This window comes from Falco naumanni, chromosome 16 (assembly GCF_017639655.2).
Source record: "Falco naumanni isolate bFalNau1 chromosome 16, bFalNau1.pat, whole genome shotgun sequence".
NCBI classification, from domain to species: domain Eukaryota; kingdom Metazoa; phylum Chordata; class Aves; order Falconiformes; family Falconidae; genus Falco; species Falco naumanni.
Window position 1 is genome coordinate 6,282,051 of NC_054069.1, and position 22,249 is coordinate 6,304,299.

Sequence of the window (22,249 nt, forward strand, 5' to 3'; positions counted from 1 at the left end):
ATGAAAGGAAGGTAAGAAGAGGGAACAGCTAGAAAGCTGCCAATTAAGAGAATTCTCTTATCAGGGAGCTCCATCCCAGCTTCTTGGTGTGACTGTAACACAGGCAAACAGCCCCCCCTTGTAAACTCATCCCTAATTCTGTGATTAGAAAACTACAAAAGCTCTGGGAAAGCAAGGAAAAGAACGGAATTTGCAAATAGCACAAGGGCTGGATTTTCTGAAGAACTCCTGGCCCAAGGCCTTTGCAAGAGAAACCTTTAACATTTACTTTTTCAGCAAAATACACCATTTCAACCTCATTTCCAAATTGCTTTATGGGTATTCCCTTGAGCCAATATAATATGGGCAAACGACCTTCAGCTGTGTAAATTAAACCCTCAATAGACCACCATCTGGCTTCCATTTAAATGTCATTACTATTATTATTATAATCCACATAGCACCTTTTGCAAGTGTTAAATGTGCTTTTCAGAATGACATGCCCCTTCTGCACATGGATCATCTCCCTTCCATATCACCAGAACTCCTCCGCTTACAGGGTAGGCTGCATCAGCCGGTTAACGGCACACGACGCTGCACCTGCCTCTACGGCAGCAGGCACAGCGCCGGGGTGAACGGCACCGTACAAGTCCGTTTTGCCTTCCTCGACATCCTCAGCGCCTCAGTTCGGAAAGTTACCGCTCCCGGATCTATAACCAGTACCTGCAGTTAAGACCTTACTTCTGTTTTGCTTGAAAGGAGAATGTCTCCAAGTAGACAGCACCAAGAAAGGGCACTGTGCGGAGCATGAAATGGGGAAAATAGGGCAGCAGAGTTCCCTCTGGCTTGGCTGTAACGAACTGTTCTTTTCCAGTGACATAACACAGACCCAGCAGTTATTTTGCTGAAAAACTTGAGAAAAAAAAAGCCTGCAATCTTCATCACGAGGCAGCCAGGCTAGGCCAGTACTCCCCTTTGTTAGGCCACTATCGATTTAGGTTTTGGTGAGAGAGTAGCAGTTTGTCTCTGTTTGCACAATAGAAGAGCTACCTTACGCCAGGAATTGTCAGGATAAAGTGGCACCTATTTTAAAAAGAAATTGCATACATCTGCTAACATAACCCGACCTCACATAATCAGGGAAAACTCATTACCTCTGTCTGTGCCGGAAAACATCCCGGCCGGATTGCAAGACATCTTGACGAACATCTGCCAGAGCAGCCACCGCCCCTTGGGCCACAGCAGCGGCTGAGCGAGGCCTGTGGCTGGCGGAGGATGCTGAGAGGCTCTTCCCCACCGTGCCAGCAGGGCTGTGGTTCATCCCTCTCCCAGAGCCTGGTTTGAAGTGAGCAGCTAAGGCCAGGATCAACCTCATGATAGATTTCAAGTTCCCATCAACAATATCTGCAAAATGCAAATAAAGCCAAGGACGATGCCGTTACCATGAAGTCCCACCACAGCTGTATCTCACCAACAAGTATGAAAATAATTAAACCCAACAGGACCACGCCAGTAAGTGAGGACCATGTAAAAAGGACTGCATTGCAGCACTGGTGCTTAGCTCTGCTTGTTTTGTACAAAGCAACAAACTGACTGATCACAAATTTTGATGCTCCAAACGGACCTGAGCCTTCCCTTTAAGGCCATTTCCAGCTAACAATCCAGCAGGATACGTGACAGCACATGATAATTACTGAACACTCACTGGGAAAGTACAGCAGTCACTGAAGACTAACACTGTACCCAGCAGTCCTTTAATTAGCGCATGGAATTTGCTGCCTTTTTTTTTTTTTTTTTTTAATGCTAAAGACCAGAGAACAGCAATGCATTTCTTTAGCAATAGCATCCTGTGCCATCAACTGTTTGTAGCACCTTGCAAAAGTTAGCTGGTCCGTTTTAACATCACACCAGCATACAAACTAGCTCACACACGTTAATCTCAAGTGCACTGCAAAGATCAGCCATTCTTTCAGACTACAATTTCTCAAAACAATTTATTCAGCTGAGATACTCAAAGTCCATTAACATAATAGGAATAGAGTTTCCAAATATATCAGAAGCAGCCTAAAAAAAAAAAAAAGTGCTGGAGGCATGAAGGCTGGTTATTACTTGCTTTAGTATCTGAAAAATTAGAAATAGCCAAAGTAAGTCACAGTGACTGTTGCCTCCACTTTATTCATGGGGAACGTGAAGCCAGAAGTTTGTGTGAATCATTTCAAGTCCTAGAATGAGTCAATGTCAGAACTATGAGTGGAGCTCTGGAGCATGTGTCCCAGAGTCTTGTGCCTGTAGCCTATAACCACATGACATGGTTTCAGCGCATATCCAGGTTGATACCTTTGCTTAGGTAAGACTTTTACCAATAGTGGTACCATTTCTATAGTCATGCGCTCATCAGACAACTTGCAATACTACCCAAAAACAGTACAGCCTCCGATCTGCCAGTAGCAGTACTGTGGGAACAGTCCTCATTACTCTATATTTAAATTCTAAGCCTCTCACCAAGGCCTATAAACCAGCAGCTTGTACTCTTCTGCTGACAAGGGTCATGCCCTCCATGTAGTCTCTCTCAGCATCTTTCCCCTCTTTCTAATCTGAAGGGCCACAGACAGTCAGAGCTGTACCCCCCCGCAGTACGGGCAGCAAACAGCACCTTGTACCCCACAGCCCTACGCGCACACCAGCGATCCGATCCTTGTGGTATCTGACTAAACCACCCCACAGGCATGTGATTTAGCATGCTGGGTCTCCTCCCTGTTTACAAGTCACGTGAAACAGTATCACAGGCTTCCAGTGGACCAGAAATATTTTTCCCATGTCTCATTTTGCAGTAGCAGGTTTGTACGTCTTTTTAGTGAAAGATTCTGAGTCTGTAATCTTTATTACACCTTACTTCATCTTCTGACTGCCCAGCAGCAGAAGAAAAGGCATTTTTGTTTCTGTGCACTGTGCTGCTACCAAAAGCAGTCAAGAACACAGTATCATTCAACCAAAAGCAGTCAAGAACACAGTATCATTCAACACAAAACCTGTTATTAAACCATCTGAGGAAAAAACCTGCAACTCCCCCACAAACACATTTTCTGTTTGATACTAAACAAAGACAGAAACAGGCCTACAACAGATAAAATCATCTGTGGCGACCACCAGGAGCACATACCTTTTGCTGATGTCTGATGCATGCGGATCTTTTTGGATGCCACAAAGTCTAAGACTTTTTCCACATTTTCCCTCTTTTCCTGCTGGCTGCTGGGGTTGACCTGAATGCCATTCAACTTCTCACCAGCTAAAGAGTGAAAAAACTTCGTTAAAGAAGAACTGAATAGTTTGGTGCTTTCACAGGAATGGCTGTAGGTGTAGGGCCTGATCTTATCTCTTGTCTGGGTACTTCAAAAGGCATGCATGGCTTTTGTCATGTCTACAAGGCATCCAGTACCAGGAATAACAGGTTGCAGACTGTATTGGGTTTACATGAACTGACTACAAACCCCGTTCCCTGTCCCCCTGCACTGCTTCGAGGGTAGAGAAAATTAGAAGTTGGGCCTGGGAAGAAGGGAGTATCTCAGCAAGCAGGTCACTCTTCCAAAAATGTCACACACTAACTACAAGGTAAACCCTTTCTTAACTCCATTCCAGCCTCGTGGGAATTAATATCGTCCTTGACACGTTTTTACCGTGTCTGTTGCAACTGTCTGCTAAAACATAAGGCTTTAATAGAACTGCATCTATGATTTGTTTCATGATTGTTTTCTTTTAAAGTCACTCCTTTCCCCCCACAAGCTCTGACACCGTCATAAACATCTGCCAGCATGCCCGACAGATGTCAGAGCCAAGGCCACCCTCCTCTAAACAAGATCTGAAACTACAAGATGAAAAATAGTGCCATATGGCATTACTGACCTACAATCTCGATAAGCAAAGCAAGAATGACTCCATCTCGGAGATCCTGTCTCAGGTCTTGGACTGGCTTTATTGTTGGCTTCTTCTTCAGCTGGGAATTCACCCAGGCCACATATGCCTGTAGTTGTTGCTGAAAATAGAAAACAAAACATTTACAACACGTCACTGCCATTTCAGGGGAGAGTTGCATAGCTCTCATTTTTCTCCTCCATCTTCACAGATCTCATTGTCTTTTGCCCTTGAAAACAAACACTGGTGGTCTCATCCCAAAGCCTGCTGAGCGCTAACTGACATCACTGCACACCGTGGTGCAGCTCGCTCCGTGCCAGGGCAGGAAAAGCAAGCAGGCAGCAGGACAGGAGTCATCATCTAAGCACAGCTGAGAAGATAGCTTTACATTACATTTAATCTAATTGGTGCCAAACCAATGCTGTCATCCCCTTATTTTTGGTGCCAGAATTGGTTCACTCACAGCATTTTGTGTCCCGTGCACACTGTTTTCTTCCATATATCCAGGAAGTAGAAAACCCACAGTGCAGAAGCAAGAAACCCTGTGTTATTTCTCTTTAAACTATGCCATCTACTATGAGAAACAACCAGGACTGATTTCCTGGAAGGGACAACAGCCTTCCCTCCTTAACACCCCCAGCATGGCTCACTTGTAACAGTTCATGCAGCAGGGAAGAGACACCCTGTTGTACAGCCCCCTTCGTTTAATTGGAGCTGCATCAGCATTTCTAATGGCCCAATTTCTATTTCTCTGTGCTTACCACAGCACTTAACACCTGCAAGACCCGAGAGCAAGCAGCACTGCCTTTCCAGAGGGCATACTGGATGATGCTTCACAGAATTGTGCATGTTGCTACAAGGGCAAGACCAGGGAAACAAACTCAGGCTTCTGGTCAGTGTGAGGACCCATCTGGCACAGGGGACTGAAAGGTGAAGAGCTGATTCATATGACCTTTCCCTTCCTCCCCCCCTTCCTCAGCTAGTAGGAGCACAGGCACCACTGAAATCCCTTTGGGCAGGGCTGGTGTGGTACATAGAGGGTAAACAAACTGATCCATTTATGGGATTATCTCCCTTTTCACTAAGCTTCCCATTATTCTGCCAATGCAGCAGGTTTTAAGTCTGCATTCCATATTATCTCAGCAGTGTCGGAGTTTATGCTTTTACAGCCCATCAAAGTCACAATCTAGATCACAGCTTCACTCTTAATTAACCTGACATAGGAAATCCAACTTTAATCACACCGTGGCTCGGTCTGCTGGTTCAGAAAGCGGTGAGCTGGGGAGCAGAACAGAGCTGAGCTTGGGGGACTGCTTGATGGCTTTTGAAAAAAGGAAGCAGAAGTGACAGATTTGATGCATGCTTGCTGGAACAGACTCGGCCTGCCACGTGGATGGGGTCTGCATGCTCTTCTTTGGCTGTAATGGCAATGATGCATGTCAGTTTTGCCTACCCAGTTTCAGAGGTCTTCATTTTCTACTTACAAGCCTTCACTTTCTCTCTCTTGCACAAGCTGATGGTCCTGCGCTGATTTTCAGAACAGCAGTGGTAACTCTTGCCAGCTGCCAAAAGCACTTCACCTCCTGCTATTGGATTTTAACTGATCATGCCAGCACTGAGGTTCAATCTCACAACAGTCTAATGCCAGAGCCAGAGAGACCACAAGCTTCTATTACACAGATTCAATAAAGCTTTAATTTATTCCAATCAGTACCAGAGAAAAGAGGTAGGTTTGTTTATAGTAATACAGCATCATTGTAGAAATATCTGCATTGATAAGTAAAGACGTACTGAATAGGGCTGCAGCATGAAAACTCCACCTGATGTCTGTGTCATTTAGGAAAATAATCTTATCACAGTTGTGTTTACTACCTTGTCATTTTTGAAATAATTTTACAAAGTCCTAAACTGTTATACTGTACTAATTCCACAAGGGCACAGCCTCTTCCAGCCTACAGAAAGTTTGCCCTTTTTATAGGAATCTATATGGTTCTTCCACTTCCATTCTCACTCAAAGAAAGAACAGCCCCTTTCACTAAGCAGTTTGTTTTCTGTTTCTTTTCTCTGAACATTCTTCATGCATTCATAAGAAAGCATTTTTGGCAAACTTTTAGTCCCTATCTCTTAAATGTATAAGAAGGTTGACACTGTTATTAGAAAAAGTCGCTTCTAAATTCCAGTGCATTTACATTTTTAACAATGATTATTCAAAGGAGGATTTTGTGGCAATGGAATATGGATGTCACCATTACAAAGTGATTTCATACCAATAGCTGCTGTAATACTGCAAACTTACATTTCATTAGCAGACTTACTCTGTTGTTTGGTTGGTTATTTTGGGGTTTTTTTCCCCATTAAGCGTAAAATATTCCTGCAGAAGTTCAGACTGTTCAACTGAACAGCGTTTCCTGATTTTGCATCCAAAAACTAGATGATCTAATGACTTTAGTGAGAGAGTTGGATTGCTGCAAAGCTAAAAACCCAAGGAATAAGCTGTCACTTCTGGCAGCTGAGGTGAGCGGGTGACTGAACTTACCAAGAAAAGAACAGATATAAAAGTTTAGTGGCCTAAAAATGGCAAAGTGGTGTTAAATGCGTGAAGGGACAAAGCCCCCAAGCTGCTCAGCAGAAATCCTAATAGCAATTTTTAAGCTAGTGAGTCAAAAATGTTTTGCTTCACCACTCTCTGTGGCTTGCCCATCAGCTGGCATAAACTGAGCCACAACAAGGACACTGTGGGTGATACCTTAAAGCCCTACACCTCCAACACAAGCACAAGGCCTCGATTCACGGCCACAGATTCAGTTTAATGCATCAGACCCATAAAAAAACAAAAGTAAACTCTTGTTTCATTCCCTCAGAATTCCATTTGTTTAAGACCCAAGACAGGTATCTCATTTCACAACAGAACAGCCCGAAGTACTATCACAGCAATACGATCTGCTACTTGGATGGACATCATTCATGGCATCTATTCTGGAAAGTACTTCAGGTATCATCTTCCATCACAGAGGAAACAAAGATTTGCTAGGATGTATTCTGCCATGAGAACAGCAGCTCTACCCAGCCTGTTCCACCCCACAAAAATGCTACCCAGCCTGTGCTTGCCACTTGCCCAGAGAAATACAAGGAAGACACATGCTCCATCACTATTTGCGGCTGCAGGCATCCTAGCTCAAACCAAACGTGTGCCCCATCCAGTCCCACATCACTCTCGGCTCCTCTTAGTCAACAAGGCTCCAAGGAGGAGAGAAAGGAGGTTGGGAACAAATAAAGAGGTGGATGACACATCTCTAAAGTACTCCTTTCCTTTTCCAAGGCTGTCGCCCCTGTGCTTCCACACTGCTTCCTGACAACAGAGTAGGGCATTACATTTTGTGCCTTCTAAATAATTAGCAAAAAGAAGCACTAGCCCCAGCGGCAGGGCAGATGAACCCAAGCCAGACCGAGTAAAGGGTGCAGAGTGAGCCTTTATGCCGAGGGAGCTGGAGCCAGCTGTCCCCCAAACCCGCTCAGCTCCCCTGCTCTGACAGCTGCTCAAATTCTTAGCACTCCTCTTGCTTAACTTTTGTCTTTCTAGTTGAGGGGAAGGATCCCATGGGACCTATTACACCAATTCCTGTGATTCCAGTGCTCTAACTATGCTACTACAGCTTCTGACAGGAGCTCCAAAATTCATGCTAGGGATTGAACAAATCCCTAGAGTTTCCCCTTGTTGATTCATAACTTGGTACAAATGAGAGGAATCAGAGAGGGAGCAACTATTGTTCTGCCTAGCTCATCCTCTTCCTTCAGTATAATCGAATAATGAGCCAAATAATTCTTCCTTCAGCCACTGAGCACTCAGGAGTTTTCTGCTTCTCCCTGCATTTTGGTTTGAGCATCTGTTCAGCCAAATCTTAGACCTGATGGAGCTCACACTGCTCTACTCCTGCACCGATACTTCTTTCAAAATCGTGATTTTCAGAAGAAAAACATATCAGCCTGGTCTAAGATTTACTACGCAGAGCACACGTTATTAGGATTATGGCGGAGTTAAGCTTAAGCCTATTTATGTTAACACAGCTTTGTGTTCCAAAAAAAGGCAAGGTTTACCTGTACCTTGCAATGGGAAGAGCAACTCCCTTTCCTGAAGGAAGCTGGAGCTCAGATTGCTCCAAGTTCCAGGCAGATCATTGTAGGGTATTTGTATCCAAGTCACTCTGGAAGCCTTGAAAGACTTTGCAGGGCAGGAAAAGATTTTGAAAGCGAGGTACTAGGGGCCACCTGCAGTTTTAAGGAATTTCCCAACTTGCAGGGACTTCTGCTGGGACATTACAGGTTAGCACAACACACCTCAGAGCAGGATCTTACTCTGGATCACTTACTCAGCACATACCCCGAAGAAGTGCCTGGGACCTACTGGCTATAGTAGAACAGCTGTCTGGAGGTCAGGAACTTTGTGCTTTCAATTGACTTTGTGCTTGCAATTCAATTGCATATCAATGTGCCAATGATATGCAGGAGAAAAACACCCTTCCAGGGCCAGTGGCTGCAATCTCTTACTGATAATTACAATTAAGTGTCATTATCTAGTGTTTTCCGAAGGTGGAAGAAAAGCAGCCCCTCTTGCAAAGCTCCTGCCAGCTGTAGGTGTCCTTGATATTCTCATTTAACCAGTGCAATTCACCACCTGCTGCTGTGGGCTCCTGTTTCTCCCCTCTCAACCATCAATCAGTCCAGTCTGCCTGACAGTAAATACAGGTAGATCACAATGCTTGTGACATGCTACTCTGTCCTTTATTACCAGTGCCATCTACATTACACTGTATACAATTAATTTTCAGATTTCCTCCTCCTCTGAGATTAGGGTATTGTACATTTTGAAGTCGGCCAAATCGTCATTCTTGGAAAAAAAAAATCATTCTTTAGCAGATAGATGCCTCCAGAGGGCCTGACCTTGCTATCACATTACAGTAGACTCCCCTGACGCTCTCGCTCTCTGCTTCTAGGAAGAGATTACTTTTCTGCGTGCATTTGATGAATTTGAATCTATCCTTATTGTTGGGTTTAGGGAATCAGCCTGGAAGAATAATAATCTTTCTCACAATCTTTACTCGGCTTTTCCTTTATACCCTCTGGCCACTGCCCAAGCACCAGGTCTAACAAGGTCAAGAATAATAGCCCTCATGCTATGAGGTTGGTCCCAGTATGAAAGGCGTTTAGTGGCCTGTCTGTTCAGAGCAGTGACCCAAACGTCTGCAGCAGCAAAGCTCAAAGGCTAGCTTAATTACATCAGGATGTAATGTTTAAGGCCTTGTCTAAGCTTTCTGACATCACCTTAATTAGACAGAAACTGGAATTTTCCATCCAGTGTTCCTCCAGTTTGATTTTGTTTTCGTTTGAGAAGGCCTTTGTAGGAGCGGAAAATAAAAACTCATGAGCAAATGTTTCTCTCGGCTCTCAAAGCCAGCAGAACAATTTTTTTTTTTTCTCAAAATTGCTGCTTAAATGTGATTCAGGCTGTTTAACACATTGAGATAACTCCTGATACATCCAACAGCGAAAAACACCCAATTATGACCAGAGCAATGCCAGAACAACCATGTACACCCACAGGAGTCCTTTTTCATAGAACTCTTACTTTAAAGCAGGAGGTGTAATTTCATTCAAAATAACTTTTGGTCTGATGTGTATTTTCCAAATCTATAAATAGCCTGTCTCAAGCACAGAAGACGCCTCAGTACAGTGACACAGTTTGGAAAAGGAGGCACCCATGCAATCTGGTGCACATCAGGAGACAGAAATAGAGTGTGAGCTTCAAAAGACTAAGAGCTCTTTAACCCTTCACTCGTATCTGAGTGAAAACGTGGACATTTCCAACACCCTAACATGTCTGGACAAGGATTTTTCACTGAGTTGCTGAGACCCAGGAAGAAGTATTACCCTGAGGTCTTGTTAAAATTATAGGCAGAACATGTTTCCTGTAACTTCTAAGGTCAATTTCCAAGACTTAAGCAGCACAAACCTTTGGGAGGAGCAGCCCAACGATGCCCTTAACCTGTGCTATGTTCTAGGCGCAGCCAGTTGGATTTTCCTCATCTTAATACAATGAACCATTTCTTTGGGTTCAGTGAATTCACCTCAAGGAGCAGCCACCTGTTTCTCTAGCCAGATTCAAGAATATAAGGGCCAGTCTTCTGCTTTCTGATCTCTTAGACCAGACGACGTTTTTGAAACCAGAGTCTGACTGCCATTCATCGACTGGTCAGGTTTGTGCAATGATTTCAGAAAGCAAGTGCCTGCAACTTTAGAGGGCTTTGGCCAGATCTTTGGAAATACTTCAGTCATTCCTGTCATCCTGGGTGTTCTGAACAAATATAAAGAATTAAATCCTTCTCTCTGTACGCAGCTCCCTAAATACAGATCTCACACAGGAACTGCTTCTCGCCCGTCATTCAGAATGTCAGGGTGGGAACGCTGTCTTCGTCTCCAGTCGGGGAGCAGCAATTTTTGCTCAAATCCTGGCAGTACTGCTGGGTTGAAATGACAGCTGCCTGTGGCATCCTGGCTAAACCACCACTTGTTACTGGGAAGGGAACAAGTGTCTGGTCGAGAGAGCAGTGTGCCAACAGCATTTCAGATACCAGCTGAAGTGCTAGAAGGTCTATGAAGGATGAAGTCTAGAGCTGAAGGTGTATTTCACATGTTTCCTGGATGCAAACAACAGCAAGAATTTCCAGAATGTCCACCTGTCCAGCAGGACACTTCGTTTTTTACTGCACAGTTTTCCCACATCTTTCATAGTCCTTTACCCATTAAGAGGAAAAGCTCAAGCATTGAACAGCAAGGCCCAATGCCGTTCAAACTCCCTACATTCTTTCTACCACTTTGATTTTCACTTCTTGTTGCACAGCCAACAGCTGTCATGCTCCATTTCAGAGACATAAAACTTTCAGTACAAGATGAAGTAATTCTTACCTGTGTCTACATATACTGGTATTTTAGTCATTTCATGTTGTATTTTAGAATCCACTTGGAAAAGCTTAGTAGATGCAAATATAAAATCTCTTTAAATGGCTCATGAAGTCAGGAGCAGCACTCACAGCTGAAAGACAGTTATGCTCAGTAGTTTGTTGTAACCTCGTAAAAATTAACTTTGAGTCTCCACCCAAGAAACTGGGCCTAGGTGGGCAAATGGCAAGAAATGCACGTCTGACAGCTTTTTATCTCTGTAGAACCAAAGAGTTATTTAATTTGTGCAAAACAAAAGCCTGATGATTCCATTTTCCCTTTAATGGAAGAAACCTTTTCCTCCTATTGATCTGTTGCCAAGACATATCCTTGCTGTCAGGCAGTGATCTCACTCGTGCCACCCATCTGCCACATACGGGTATTTTTGTGAGTGGCATCTAAGTGTGCTTTCTTCAAACAGTAATTTTGCCTGTCACTTTCATAACACTACACACAAGCGTCCTTCCTGCAATTAATCTGTTTTTCTACCTATACCTCCTTCCTGTTCGTACAAATCCAGTTACTCGCCATACCTTCTCCACCCACAGTAGCAGTTCTGTGCACCCTTTTCATGTTCGGAAATTTGGAGATGGTATCCATTCCTTAAACAAACTCACAGTCATTGCAGGGAGCACCTACTCCAAAAGTCTACCAGACAGAAACTCATGTAAAATGAATCTTGCTAGGACGTATTCCTTCAAATCAACAGTCGGAAATACGTGCCCTGAAATGCCACTGGCATTCGAAGCCAGGTTGCTGCTTTAGGCCTAATTACTGGCATGTTTGCAAGATGTTTTAGTGCCTCTGCATTTTCCCCAATCTGGTATTTTGAGGCCCTTTTCTAACACAGGTCAACGTTTCTATGCAAGCATGCAAGCAAAAAGCTGAGCCACAAGAAGTTCTTTTACCGTAAACTGCCAGTACTTCGGAGCACATGATTCACCCTGAACTATCAAATGGTTCCACTACAGCCAAACAAAATCTAAGGTCTGTCAAAACAAGTTGTGCTGAGACATTCCCTGATGCTTCAGGAAAGAAAAGGAGCACTGTTCATTTTTCAGTGGAATACAGTCACCAGCTCTGTACAGACAGGGAAAAGCAGCTTTGTGAGGAGACAACACACAGTATGACTGAGCAGCGCTTTTTGCAGGCAATAACCTTTCGTATGAAGAAAAGGGGAAGGGACATCCAGTGAAGCTGCCTGCTCTAGGATGAAGGGCACTAAAGGCACATTTAGGATACAGACTCTGTTTTTCACTCTGCCGGTGACTTGCTGGGAATTTGGCAGCCTACTTTACCTCTGCATGCCTCAGTTTCTAGCTATAAAGCAACTACACTAATTTTTATGTCACTTGTAAAATGCTTTGATAACAATAAATCTTTGACTGTACCTGTGCAAACGCACTGTAACAGACCAAAGGACAGCCACTGCTATGCAAACAAGAAATAGCCTGGTTTAGGCATACAGTGAAACTCAGCCAGGGCTTGAATCCTAACTGCTCAGCCCCTAATCCTATATAACGGCAAATACAATACGTCCTTCCCTTGCTGACAGTCCTATTGCTGGCCAGGTACAAGGGCTTTGAGAAAAATTGATAAGAATTCCTGCTAGAGCAAGCAATTGTCTGCTAAAGCACATCTCCACCTAAACCCAGGTGTGGGAAGCCCCAGCTGTGTTTTCTGATGTCCCTACTTGAGGCTTAGCAGAATCACAATGCAGCAGCTGCCCAGTCTCCTGAAGACCAGACAGGCAACCTGGCAAGGTTAAGGTGGTTCTTCAGATCCCAGCCTTTCCCACTCTGGCCAAGCCTTAAACAAGTGTGCCTGACCATCCCGTGGCTTTAACAGTGTAGGGCGGATGTAAAATACTAGTGGTCTCACACCGAAGTGAAATGAGACTTGGATGTACTATGTGGAAACCATCAGCATTTCTAAAGAGTTCCATGTATCTAGTGAAACCAGCCTCTGAGGGATTTGGTACTACAGGGAGTATTTAGTTATGGGCCGGTCCTAATGGGCTGAACTGGACGAGGGACACAGGAGTCAAAACAGCTCTCTGCATAGTGAATCCTATTAGCTATAAATAGTTCTCATTGCAAGGAAAGGGCGAGTGCAAGTTTCTTCTGCTCAGATCGCAGTAGCAAAGACGTTTTTATCGCAGCTCATGCATGTTGCACCAAGGGGACCAGAGCGGCTGCCAGAACAAGACGGTAGCAGGTCCATACTGCCAGAAAATTACTTCAACCAGAAGAGCAAATGAAAGTCAAGCCCAGGCCATTTCCCAAAGCAAGGCTTCAAATCTTACAGATAGGATGCCATCTAATCACCTCAAAGTCCACCAACAGATACAGCAAACCCTGAAGAGTGAGGCAGAGAGACGATGTCTGGGAAAGCCAGGAAATACCTACTGCAGATGCCACTCGGCTAAGAACCACTGCTCAAAGGAAAATATTACCTGGAGCACTTGGTGAGGGGGCAGGCAATGAGCAGCCTCCTAGGGGGAGAACAGAGAGCCCTACCTGCACCGCACCACCTCCTGCATGCATAGCGCTGGGGAGTAGTAGTTCTCACACAGCAAAATGTGCAGGGGTGTCCCCAGGTACACAGAGCCTCATATGGTCGCCTTGCATTTGACTTTGATGCTGTTGGGAGACCACGATTTCAACACAAGCTCTGCTTGGGCTGTTAAAAATTCACTGCCATTTTGCTCTCTGGAGAGGAGCCAGTCCCAGGTCTGTTGTTCAATGTTATCTCAGAAGGAAAAAATAGCTATTTCAAATTACTCATTGCACATAAGCAACTACATAATAATTAACTTCCAACTTGAAAAAGAGAAGGTATATTATTGTTGTAAAAATACAGACACATTAATGTCTCGGAGCTGTGAGACCCATTTCTGACACATTTCTGTGTGCCTCATCTGTTTTAAAGCACTGACAGAAGTATGAGCGTGTGTCTCAAATAAACTGCATTTCCTCAAGGACAGAGAACAAACTGAGGCCACATGGACAGAGGCACCACAGAGGAGACCCTGCCTTCCATGGTTTCCTTGCATTATAAATGACTGCTTTTAGCAGCCATACATTCCCATGCCACCATCCAGCTCTGGGATTGAATTATTTAGCTGCCTGAGAACAGGATAAATCGCAATAAACAGCAGGGAAACACCTTCAAGGCAGGGTAGTCCATTAATGAGAGAGGGACGGGAGCTGCATGATGCCCACAGGGGAGTTCGCTGCGTTTCAACATTAAACAAAAGTCATCCTCTTTTAGATGTCTGCAGATGACACTGTCCACAACATATTTTGGCTAGGGACTCTGAAAGGGAAAGGAAATACATTGGCCTGAATTTGCAATTTACAGGGCCCCTTCAGCAATCTGTGATTATGTTCATCATTGAGAAAGCATCAATCTAACAGATGACCTGTGAAGCAGAACAGGCATTAGCTGCAGAAGGGACAACTATGCTTCATTCTCCATCCCTGCTCATGAGATAATGAGGCTGATAGGGTGGCTCTCAGCCAGCAGGATGGACAGAGAGGGAAAAAAATACAGAGAAACAAAATAAACTTGCCTATATCATCTTGGCTGTGCTGGGTAACTTTCCAGGCATGGATTATTGACCAAAGGTGCAAGACAGAGACACACCACCAGTATCTCTAAAGAAACTGGAACTATACCTGGCCTCTAGGTCCCAAGCATGCGTAGGGCTGCACATGCACCTGTGAGCTTGCTAGCAACTTACTTGTGTATGTTAATGCACAGATTTGGGAAGCATGTCCTTGTATTTCAAGGTATCTAGTGACCAAAAGAGCCACCTGGGCAGAAAAGATGTTCTACCGAAAGAACAGACACTGAATCAGCACAGCAATTCCTGCAATACTCCAGCTCACTGCTTGTGTTAACTTAAGTCTGACTTTTTATCTTGAATCTGTTTTTATACCTGAACATTAGGTTTAGTAGCCACTCACTTCCAACCTTCTAACGTCAGGGTGCTGTGTTGGGATCTGACACCTTGGGACACTCTTTTCACATTCAGGGACTTCTATAAATAAGCACCTAAGGTACAAAGAGATAAGGGAGGAAGTACAGCTGGTGGACCAGAACAGAAGCACAGAATTACAGAGTTTCTCACTCATTTCCAACTGTGTCTGTGATGTGATGCCTGTCCTCGGCAAGTCAATCTCTCTATACCGTAGGTTCTGCACTTGCAAAATTGATTTTAATTCTACTTTTGTTATATATGTGAAGTGTGTGATATGATTGAAGTGGGAGACATGAGTTAATCTGTTTTTACGGTGGGAGAGGGATTTTTTTTTTCCACAGCTGAGCAGCCTGCGGGTAAAACCAGACAGTCCAGGTGGAGCTAGCACTTAATGTAAAACTTCGCTCCCATTATTAATTATATTATTAATAGACAGGTTCCTATTAGCGTTTGCCAGAGAAGGATCTGCTGCCCTCGAGCACAGGAAGTGTAAGCCTGAGCTAAAGCCGTACCTTTGCTAGCTAACAATGACACCCAGAGACTCTGTGGAGGAGGGGATGGAGTATTTAGACAGTTATGCCGAGCAATCAAAGGAGACCTGTGGCTGGCATGAAGCTGTGCTGCTCAAGTTTCACACCCAGTTTGTTTTCCCCATGATGACTGGTGCTGTTAAGCCTAGGAGGGATGTTCCTTTTCTGTGAAGAATGGAGCATGGGGGCAGCACAGTCAGGGGAGCTTTGCAAGGATGAGGAACCACTAAACACAAACAAAACCAAGCTATGCAGTCTAAGAAAGAGAAAAACACACCAAGAGACTATCCCTGCCACCAGGTGAGAAAGTAAACAGCAGCCACTGCTTGGTTTCAGCACAAGCCCCTCCAATTTTCCTTCCTTTTCAGCTTACAGACAGGAAATCGTGGTCCAGCATGGTCTGCACAATGCACAGCCGGGCAGTGGCTGCCCTGGCGTTTTGTACGGAGTCCATAAGAGAGTCCAACAGAACAAATTTTTCATGCATCCTAAAAAGGGATGCTGACAGCAATCTGCATCCCCATGCAGTTACAGGATTCCCATCTCTGGAATTTCTTGGTACTTCTTACTCCTTATTGTATGATTTACTCCCTAACAGCACAATAAGCAAATAAAGAACACTCTTAAAATTACATTTTCCTGACCAAGATGAATTTCAGTGCTCTAGAGACTCAGCCTACAGAAAATGGGGAAAAAACCCAGCCAGCCTGCTCTTTGTCAGCCTCTCCCAAGAAATGTGTCCCCACAAAGCAGATTTACAGGCTTTCCAACTGCCTTCAGACATAAGAGACTTCATATACTCAGGAGAGAAGTCAATTCTATAAAATAAACTGCTCCGTAACCTTGCTGCAGTCTATATTATTTACTGGTACAACAGCAAAGCGCTGTGAAGAGCATAAAAACTCCAAGCAAAAAACAGCAGCCATAAACCAGCCATAAACTCTTCAAAAAACTATTGCTGGTTTGCAGAGCCCTGGCTGTGCTGCCCAGTATGCCCTTCTGTTAGCAAGCGGCTCTCCCGCCCTGAAATCTTGCTCATTTTTCTCCTTCTCCGTTACTCAAAGCCCTGGGAGACATAACAGTTCCTGAGAGATGCTGCACAAAAGCATGCTGCCTTGCCCCCGGAAAGGTCTGTGTGAGACTTGGGACATGCATTTACCTCCGTGAAGCCCTCCTGAAGAATATCCAGTAAATTCCCCCTGGCCAAACAAGTGAGCATTCTCCACGAGCCCACCGCCGGGCGAGGGTTTCAGAGGACACAGGGCAGATCCTCCAGCTCTGGGCACGACTTCTTCCTCCTCCTCCCAAAGACAAAGAGTTGGAGCTCATCAGGAACTGCATTCATAGTCCCATATGTGCAGCCCGTTACTGCACACAGATAGTTGAGCCAAAGTCAAGGCTTGCACTGGGCATGCTCGAGAGGGAGCTGCTGGGGGAGTAGCGGGAGAGATGTCATACGGTTCCTATAGAAACGCTTCAGCTTACAAGATGCAGGCCCAGGACTGAGTTGGGGAAACATCTGAAACCCATTTCCAGCAGTCATACTCACAGCAAACCTGCTGCGTAAAAGAGATTTTCAAACCCACCAAACACAGCAAGCCCTGTATGGCATGGGGGCAGGGAGGGAGGCAGAGAACGGCAAAGAACAGCCGCCTTGCTGAGCTAGAAAGGCAAAAGGGAAGGTTTTAAGAGCTGCCAGCTTCAACTCTCAGCAATCGTTCTGCAGCCCCAAAGAAACAGCAGCGTTGTCAGCAACCTGGTAGAGGCAGGAAGCTGCAAACCAGGCCACAACACAGCGAGCACCGTTTGCACAGCACTCAGCCCAGCTCCAGCTGCCCTGGCAATGAAATCGAAAGAAGAAAAAAGAAAACTTTCCAACTACAATTAAATACAGTCCCCAGCAAATTTCCTAAATCAGTAACAATTGCATTCATTCCAGAAACAAGTATCAAATACCTCCAGGCAATCTCTCAAACTTCATCCCACCTTACAGAAAATGCCCAGGGAAAAAAAAAACAAAACAAAACAAAAAACAAAACAAAAAAAAAAAAAAGAGAAGAAAAACTCGGATGGATGAAGACCCCCTTCTATCAGGGGCTCTGGCTGCCATTCCACAGAGCAACACTGCAAGTACTGCCCGGGGATATCAGACTGTGCCTTCAGGTTTCAAAATACCTGGCCAAGCATTTCTGAGAGACACGTTTATAAACAAACATGTTTTTCTGCCTAAGTATTGAAGCATCTGGAGGAAAAAGCAATTGCATCATTTTACCGTTTTACTCTGTCACATATGGAGATGCAGATAAAATACAGAAAAACAAGCAACAGGTAATTTCACTCTGTAATCAACCCAAGTAATTCTAAGAGGAGGCAGCCCCCACGCCTCCATGACATATAAGTTTTAAATTATTTATTCACGATTGCCTTCCCTACTTTTAATAATTCAGAGGGATTTGAGATTTTTATGTTTCCATTGATTGTAATATCACATCTGTTAAGCAAAACAACAGATTACTGCGAGGCTTTGCATAAATTCTTGTAAGCTGGTAATGCTGGTGGTTAGTACTTTGATCCAGTTTACTTTTGAGACTCAAAATGCCATTAAATAGACAGCAATATTTATCTCAATTTCCTGTGATACAATCAAGTAGATTATGCCTTTGCAATTTCCATAAAATTTCATAAATAAGTGGTTTTCCTATCAGACAGAAAGTGACCTAATTTAAAAAAAAACACCACCACAAAACACGCTCTGAGCCTTTTCTGTGGACTTCATAATGCTACTCTTGAGTAATAATCTAAAAGAAAAAGTTATATGTATTACCTGTTTTTCAGTGCTACACAGTAAACATAAATTCATAGAAGACTTCTAATAACAGGTAAGGATGCTGAGGTCATCCCTTCCCTATACCACTTCAGTTTCTGGAACAAAAATAGAATAACCCCAGTTGTACTGAAGTAATATCGCATGCACTCTGAATGCACAGAAAGGTTGCAGATGGCTGTTAGGTGTTCTCTGATTGTTTTTTATATTTTGTTTAATGAATCTGATAGCAGATTACATGTTTTGTGCTCATAATCCCTTACATATTTTATGATCATAATCCCTGCTGGATCTAGATATTTAACTTTGTCCTTTGAAAGCAGAGAAGCCAAAGGCAAGGCAGGCAGTCTGCACTGGAGACATAACCCAAGTGTACAGGATTAAAAAAACAACTAAAAGTAAGAATAAAGGGATAATTTGTCCAAACATCATAGAAATGCAAAGCACGAACAGGTTTTAAATGTAAAACGCACTGTTTAAATCCTGATAAGGTGATACGATGAGAACACCGGTTTGTTTATCCTGGTCCACCTCACCTCAGTGGCATTTAGTAGGTGTCCTGTTGCATTAGCGACAGGCAACAATGAAGCACTTTTAACACTCGTGCTCCACCCTGTAAGGACTACAACACACTTGGGCAACAGCAGGATGCAGATACTGCCGTGGAGTCACTGCTTGCAGCGCAACCTGCATTTGTAGAGCCCGTAAAGTTTCGGCAGGCGCCTCCAGTTTGTCGGGGACGCAGACTGGCTTTGTTCTGAAGCAGGACATGGCTATTTGCTATCTGACCTCAAACCAATTCCAAGGTCTTTGTACAAGCTGTCTGTGGCACCACCCCCAATTACAGCTTAGCTGTCATATGAGATACATACCACATCCTTCAGTCACCGTGTGCTCCCCATGCTGTTGCATAGCAGGACGCGTTACACAGCGTGATGCTGAGGGGCCCATCAGCCACATGAATTGAGCAGCTGCCTTTGCATATAGACCCCACAAAGAGTCCTGGACTTGCTTTGGGAAACATAGTGAAGGATCTATGTATGTATACCAGATAAAATCGTCAAATGTGGTCTAAAGAAGGGCAATTTCTCCTAGGCCAACCAAATACAGCAGATGACAAACCCCCACCTTGTAGTTATTAGGACCGAGAAGCGCTTCTCTCACTGCTCCTCCTCCCTATACCCCTGTTTCCTGGCACAAATCAGAGGACCTAAGCCAGATGTGTCACCCGCAGTATAGTAGTGCCATCCCTGAGAAATGCCGAAACACTATCTCAGCACAGCATCCTGGGGGAACTGTGAAGAAGTTAGTTTGGACTGGAGAGAAGAGATTCAAGCCCGAAGCCCTACCCTGCCTGCCTTTCGGGGTCAACCAAGAAAAGCTGGGACTGAAGTCTGAGATTCAGGTGGTCACTTGCAGTCCCGTATCCCTGTTCCAGAGCTTCTACGTACTAAAACAGCAACACAGGGAAAGGCAAAGTGTTCTCATTGTGTGTGCCAGGTTCAGGTTCTGCCAGGTTCAGCAGAACATACTGCTCATGGTGTGTTGTCCATCGGCAGTTTTGTCATCAAAGATTTGCTTCTGTGCGGAGTTTCTTATCTTTGAAACCAAACCACCTCACTTTGACAATAGGAATGTCAGAGAAACTAGGCCACTTCTGCTGGCTAGACGGAGAGGCAGAGCACGTTGAGCCATTCTTCTCTTTATTGTGGCAATACAAATGCACCTAGGGTGTATGTGTATGCTGAAATAACTTTTAAAAATTAAACGCTAGTTCTTTCACCTTTGTGATTCACTCTTAAATTTCAAGCTTCTTGTAGCTGGAATCATTTTTCTTCCAGTTTTATAAGACCATAATAGATGCCTTTGAATGTTAGCTTTGCAAGAGGCAAAGAAAACAGCCTCTCACTAAAACTAATGCTTCATGCTTCTCCCTGAAGACGATCCAAAAATGAAGCGTACGGGACAACGATACCAAACCAATGTCTGCATTAACTGTTTAAAGGGCAACAGACCTTCAAAACAACCACGTAGGATGGCAGTTTGGTTGGTGGCATTGCCCTCTCCTGGCTGGTTTCAGCACAACCCTAACCCTTGTACTTGCCCCTGTGGAATTCCGGGCACGGTGCATGCCCTGTTACTTGCTCCCTTTCCTGTCATCCTGTCACAGCAGCACCACCAGTATCAAGACATAAGCCTTCCTTCAAGACTTCCATCCACGGATTTTAAGGCACTTTATCAACATTCGCTGATTGTGTCTCTTATATCAGCCTTTGAAAAACAAAGATCAGTGGCCACAGTTCAGCTCTTGCTAATAAAATTTTGTTTGGGGAAATGAAAGCAAGTGATTCAGAAACAAAGGTTGTGAGGCATATGAGGCCATGACTGCAGGAATAGCCAAAAGAGCTGCCTAATACAACTAGTGCCCTTGTGTCACTGTGTCCCCTTCCAACCTCCCCATCAAGCAGCTAGAACAGAGGTCAGACACAAAAAGGACTCCTGGAAACTCACAGATGATGCAGCAGGCTGTGATGTATGTCGGGGCACCATGTCCATCAGCGTTCCCATGCTGGATGCCACAGCTCAGCGCCAAGGGGAATGTACCAGTGCTGCTTCCCCCTTGAAGCCTGAGGGGGAGAAGCAAATGTATTTAATACAAAGGAAATCATTTTCTTGGAGGGAGAACAGACTCAACCACAAAATACCTGAATGTAACTACAACAAAGGGGGAGAGTTGCCACCTTTTTTCATGGCCCACAGAAAATACATCTAAGGGCTACAGTCTGAGGGCAATTTATGCATTTTTTGTATTTTCTGCCACATGTAGAGTATGTTTGGTAGACAGAATTGCCCTGAGACAGATGTAAAAAAAGATTCCTGATTATGTTGGCTTACAGTGCACATCGGATCTAATTATTTCTTCCCATTCATGGAGGGGGAATCCAAATTCAACATAAGTCAGACACCAGCCAAAGCTGTACTGGTCCCTAGTGTCAAATATTAGTGAGTCAGTGCATTTACCCCAGACAGCAAAGATTCATAAAAATTTTTAGGAAACAGTTCCACATGCTGACATTTCTATTTAGGAATTTTCTGGTAATCTATATTTTCTCTGCTTACTCTTCCTTTGGAAGTCCAGAGTGAAGTCTGGTGAACAAAGACAGGCTTTGGAGGAGTTAGCAGAACGGGTTGCAGTAAGATTTCTGGAGAAAGGCTGAATTAAACCCACTGCTTTTAATAATCATTTAAAGGTGGGCCGGAGTCACCCACAGGCAGACGGTCACCGTGACCTTGGTTGTGCCACCCTGGTAGGTCTGTGGGGCCCAAAGGCAGGACAGGGTAGGGGGGCAGAGCCGGGGGTGCAGACCCTCCTGCTGACCCTTCTGCCGGGGGTGGTGCGTTTTCGGGGCCCCGCTGCGCCAAGCGGGGTGGGAGCGAGTGAGCAGGGCCCCCGGGGTGCGGGACAAGGCCCTGGGCTCGGGGGGCTCTGTGGGGCCTCTGGAAGCGGGCCCGGACGAGGGGCCCGGAGCACCGGGATCCCCTGGAGCTGGGCTGCCTGAGGGACCGCGGGGAGCGGCAGGCCCGGGGAGCCGGGACCGCGGAGCAGGGTGACCCCGGGGGCTGAGGGGCCCCTGCGGAGGGGGCGGCCCGGGGGACGCCGGGGTGGGGTGGGGTGCGGCGGCCCTACCTGCCCCGGGGCGGGCGGGAGGCAGCGGCACGGCCCGGGCCCGGCCGCGGCGCGTCGCCGCTCGCCATGGGGACGCGGGCGGGACGGGGCGGCCCCGCGCAGGCTCCGCCCGGCCGCACCGGGCCCGCCTGCAGCCGGGGGGGGCCGCGGGCTGGCAGGCCTCGGGCGGCGGCGCTGGGCCCGGGGCGGCTCTCTGCGGCGGCGGCGCGGGGCCCCGGGCGTTGTGAGGAGCCCTTGGCTGGGCCTTGGCCCCCCGGGCAGCGTGAGGAGCCCTTGGCCGGGCCTTGGCCCCCCGGGCAGCGTGAGGAGCCCTCAGGCCCCGGGCGGTGTGAGAAGCCCTC

The 22,249-nt window shown here is 45.5% G+C and overlaps 1 protein-coding gene across 3 annotated transcripts in view; it reads right to left on the reverse strand.

The window, feature by feature from the left end:
- DIXDC1 (DIX domain containing 1) overlaps nt 1–16,803 on the reverse strand; it is a 37,562-nt gene extending 20,759 nt beyond the window's left edge. The window contains exons 1-4 of one of the 3 annotated variants that reach the window (XM_040616016.1): nt 16,556–16,802; nt 3,880–4,009; nt 3,140–3,265; nt 1,134–1,383 (exon numbers count right to left, since the gene is read on the reverse strand). In XM_040616016.1, coding sequence (XP_040471950.1) covers nt 1,134–1,383; nt 3,140–3,265; nt 3,880–4,009; nt 16,556–16,615 — 566 coding nt within the window. In that variant the 5' untranslated portion in view covers nt 16,616–16,802. Of the gene's footprint in view, nt 1–1,133; nt 1,384–3,139; nt 3,266–3,879; nt 4,010–16,555 lie in introns of all 3 variants that reach the window. The other 2 variants (XM_040616017.1, XM_040616018.1) reach the window with 2 other exon arrangements.
- Nucleotides 16,804–22,249: the final 5,446 nt, after the last annotated feature.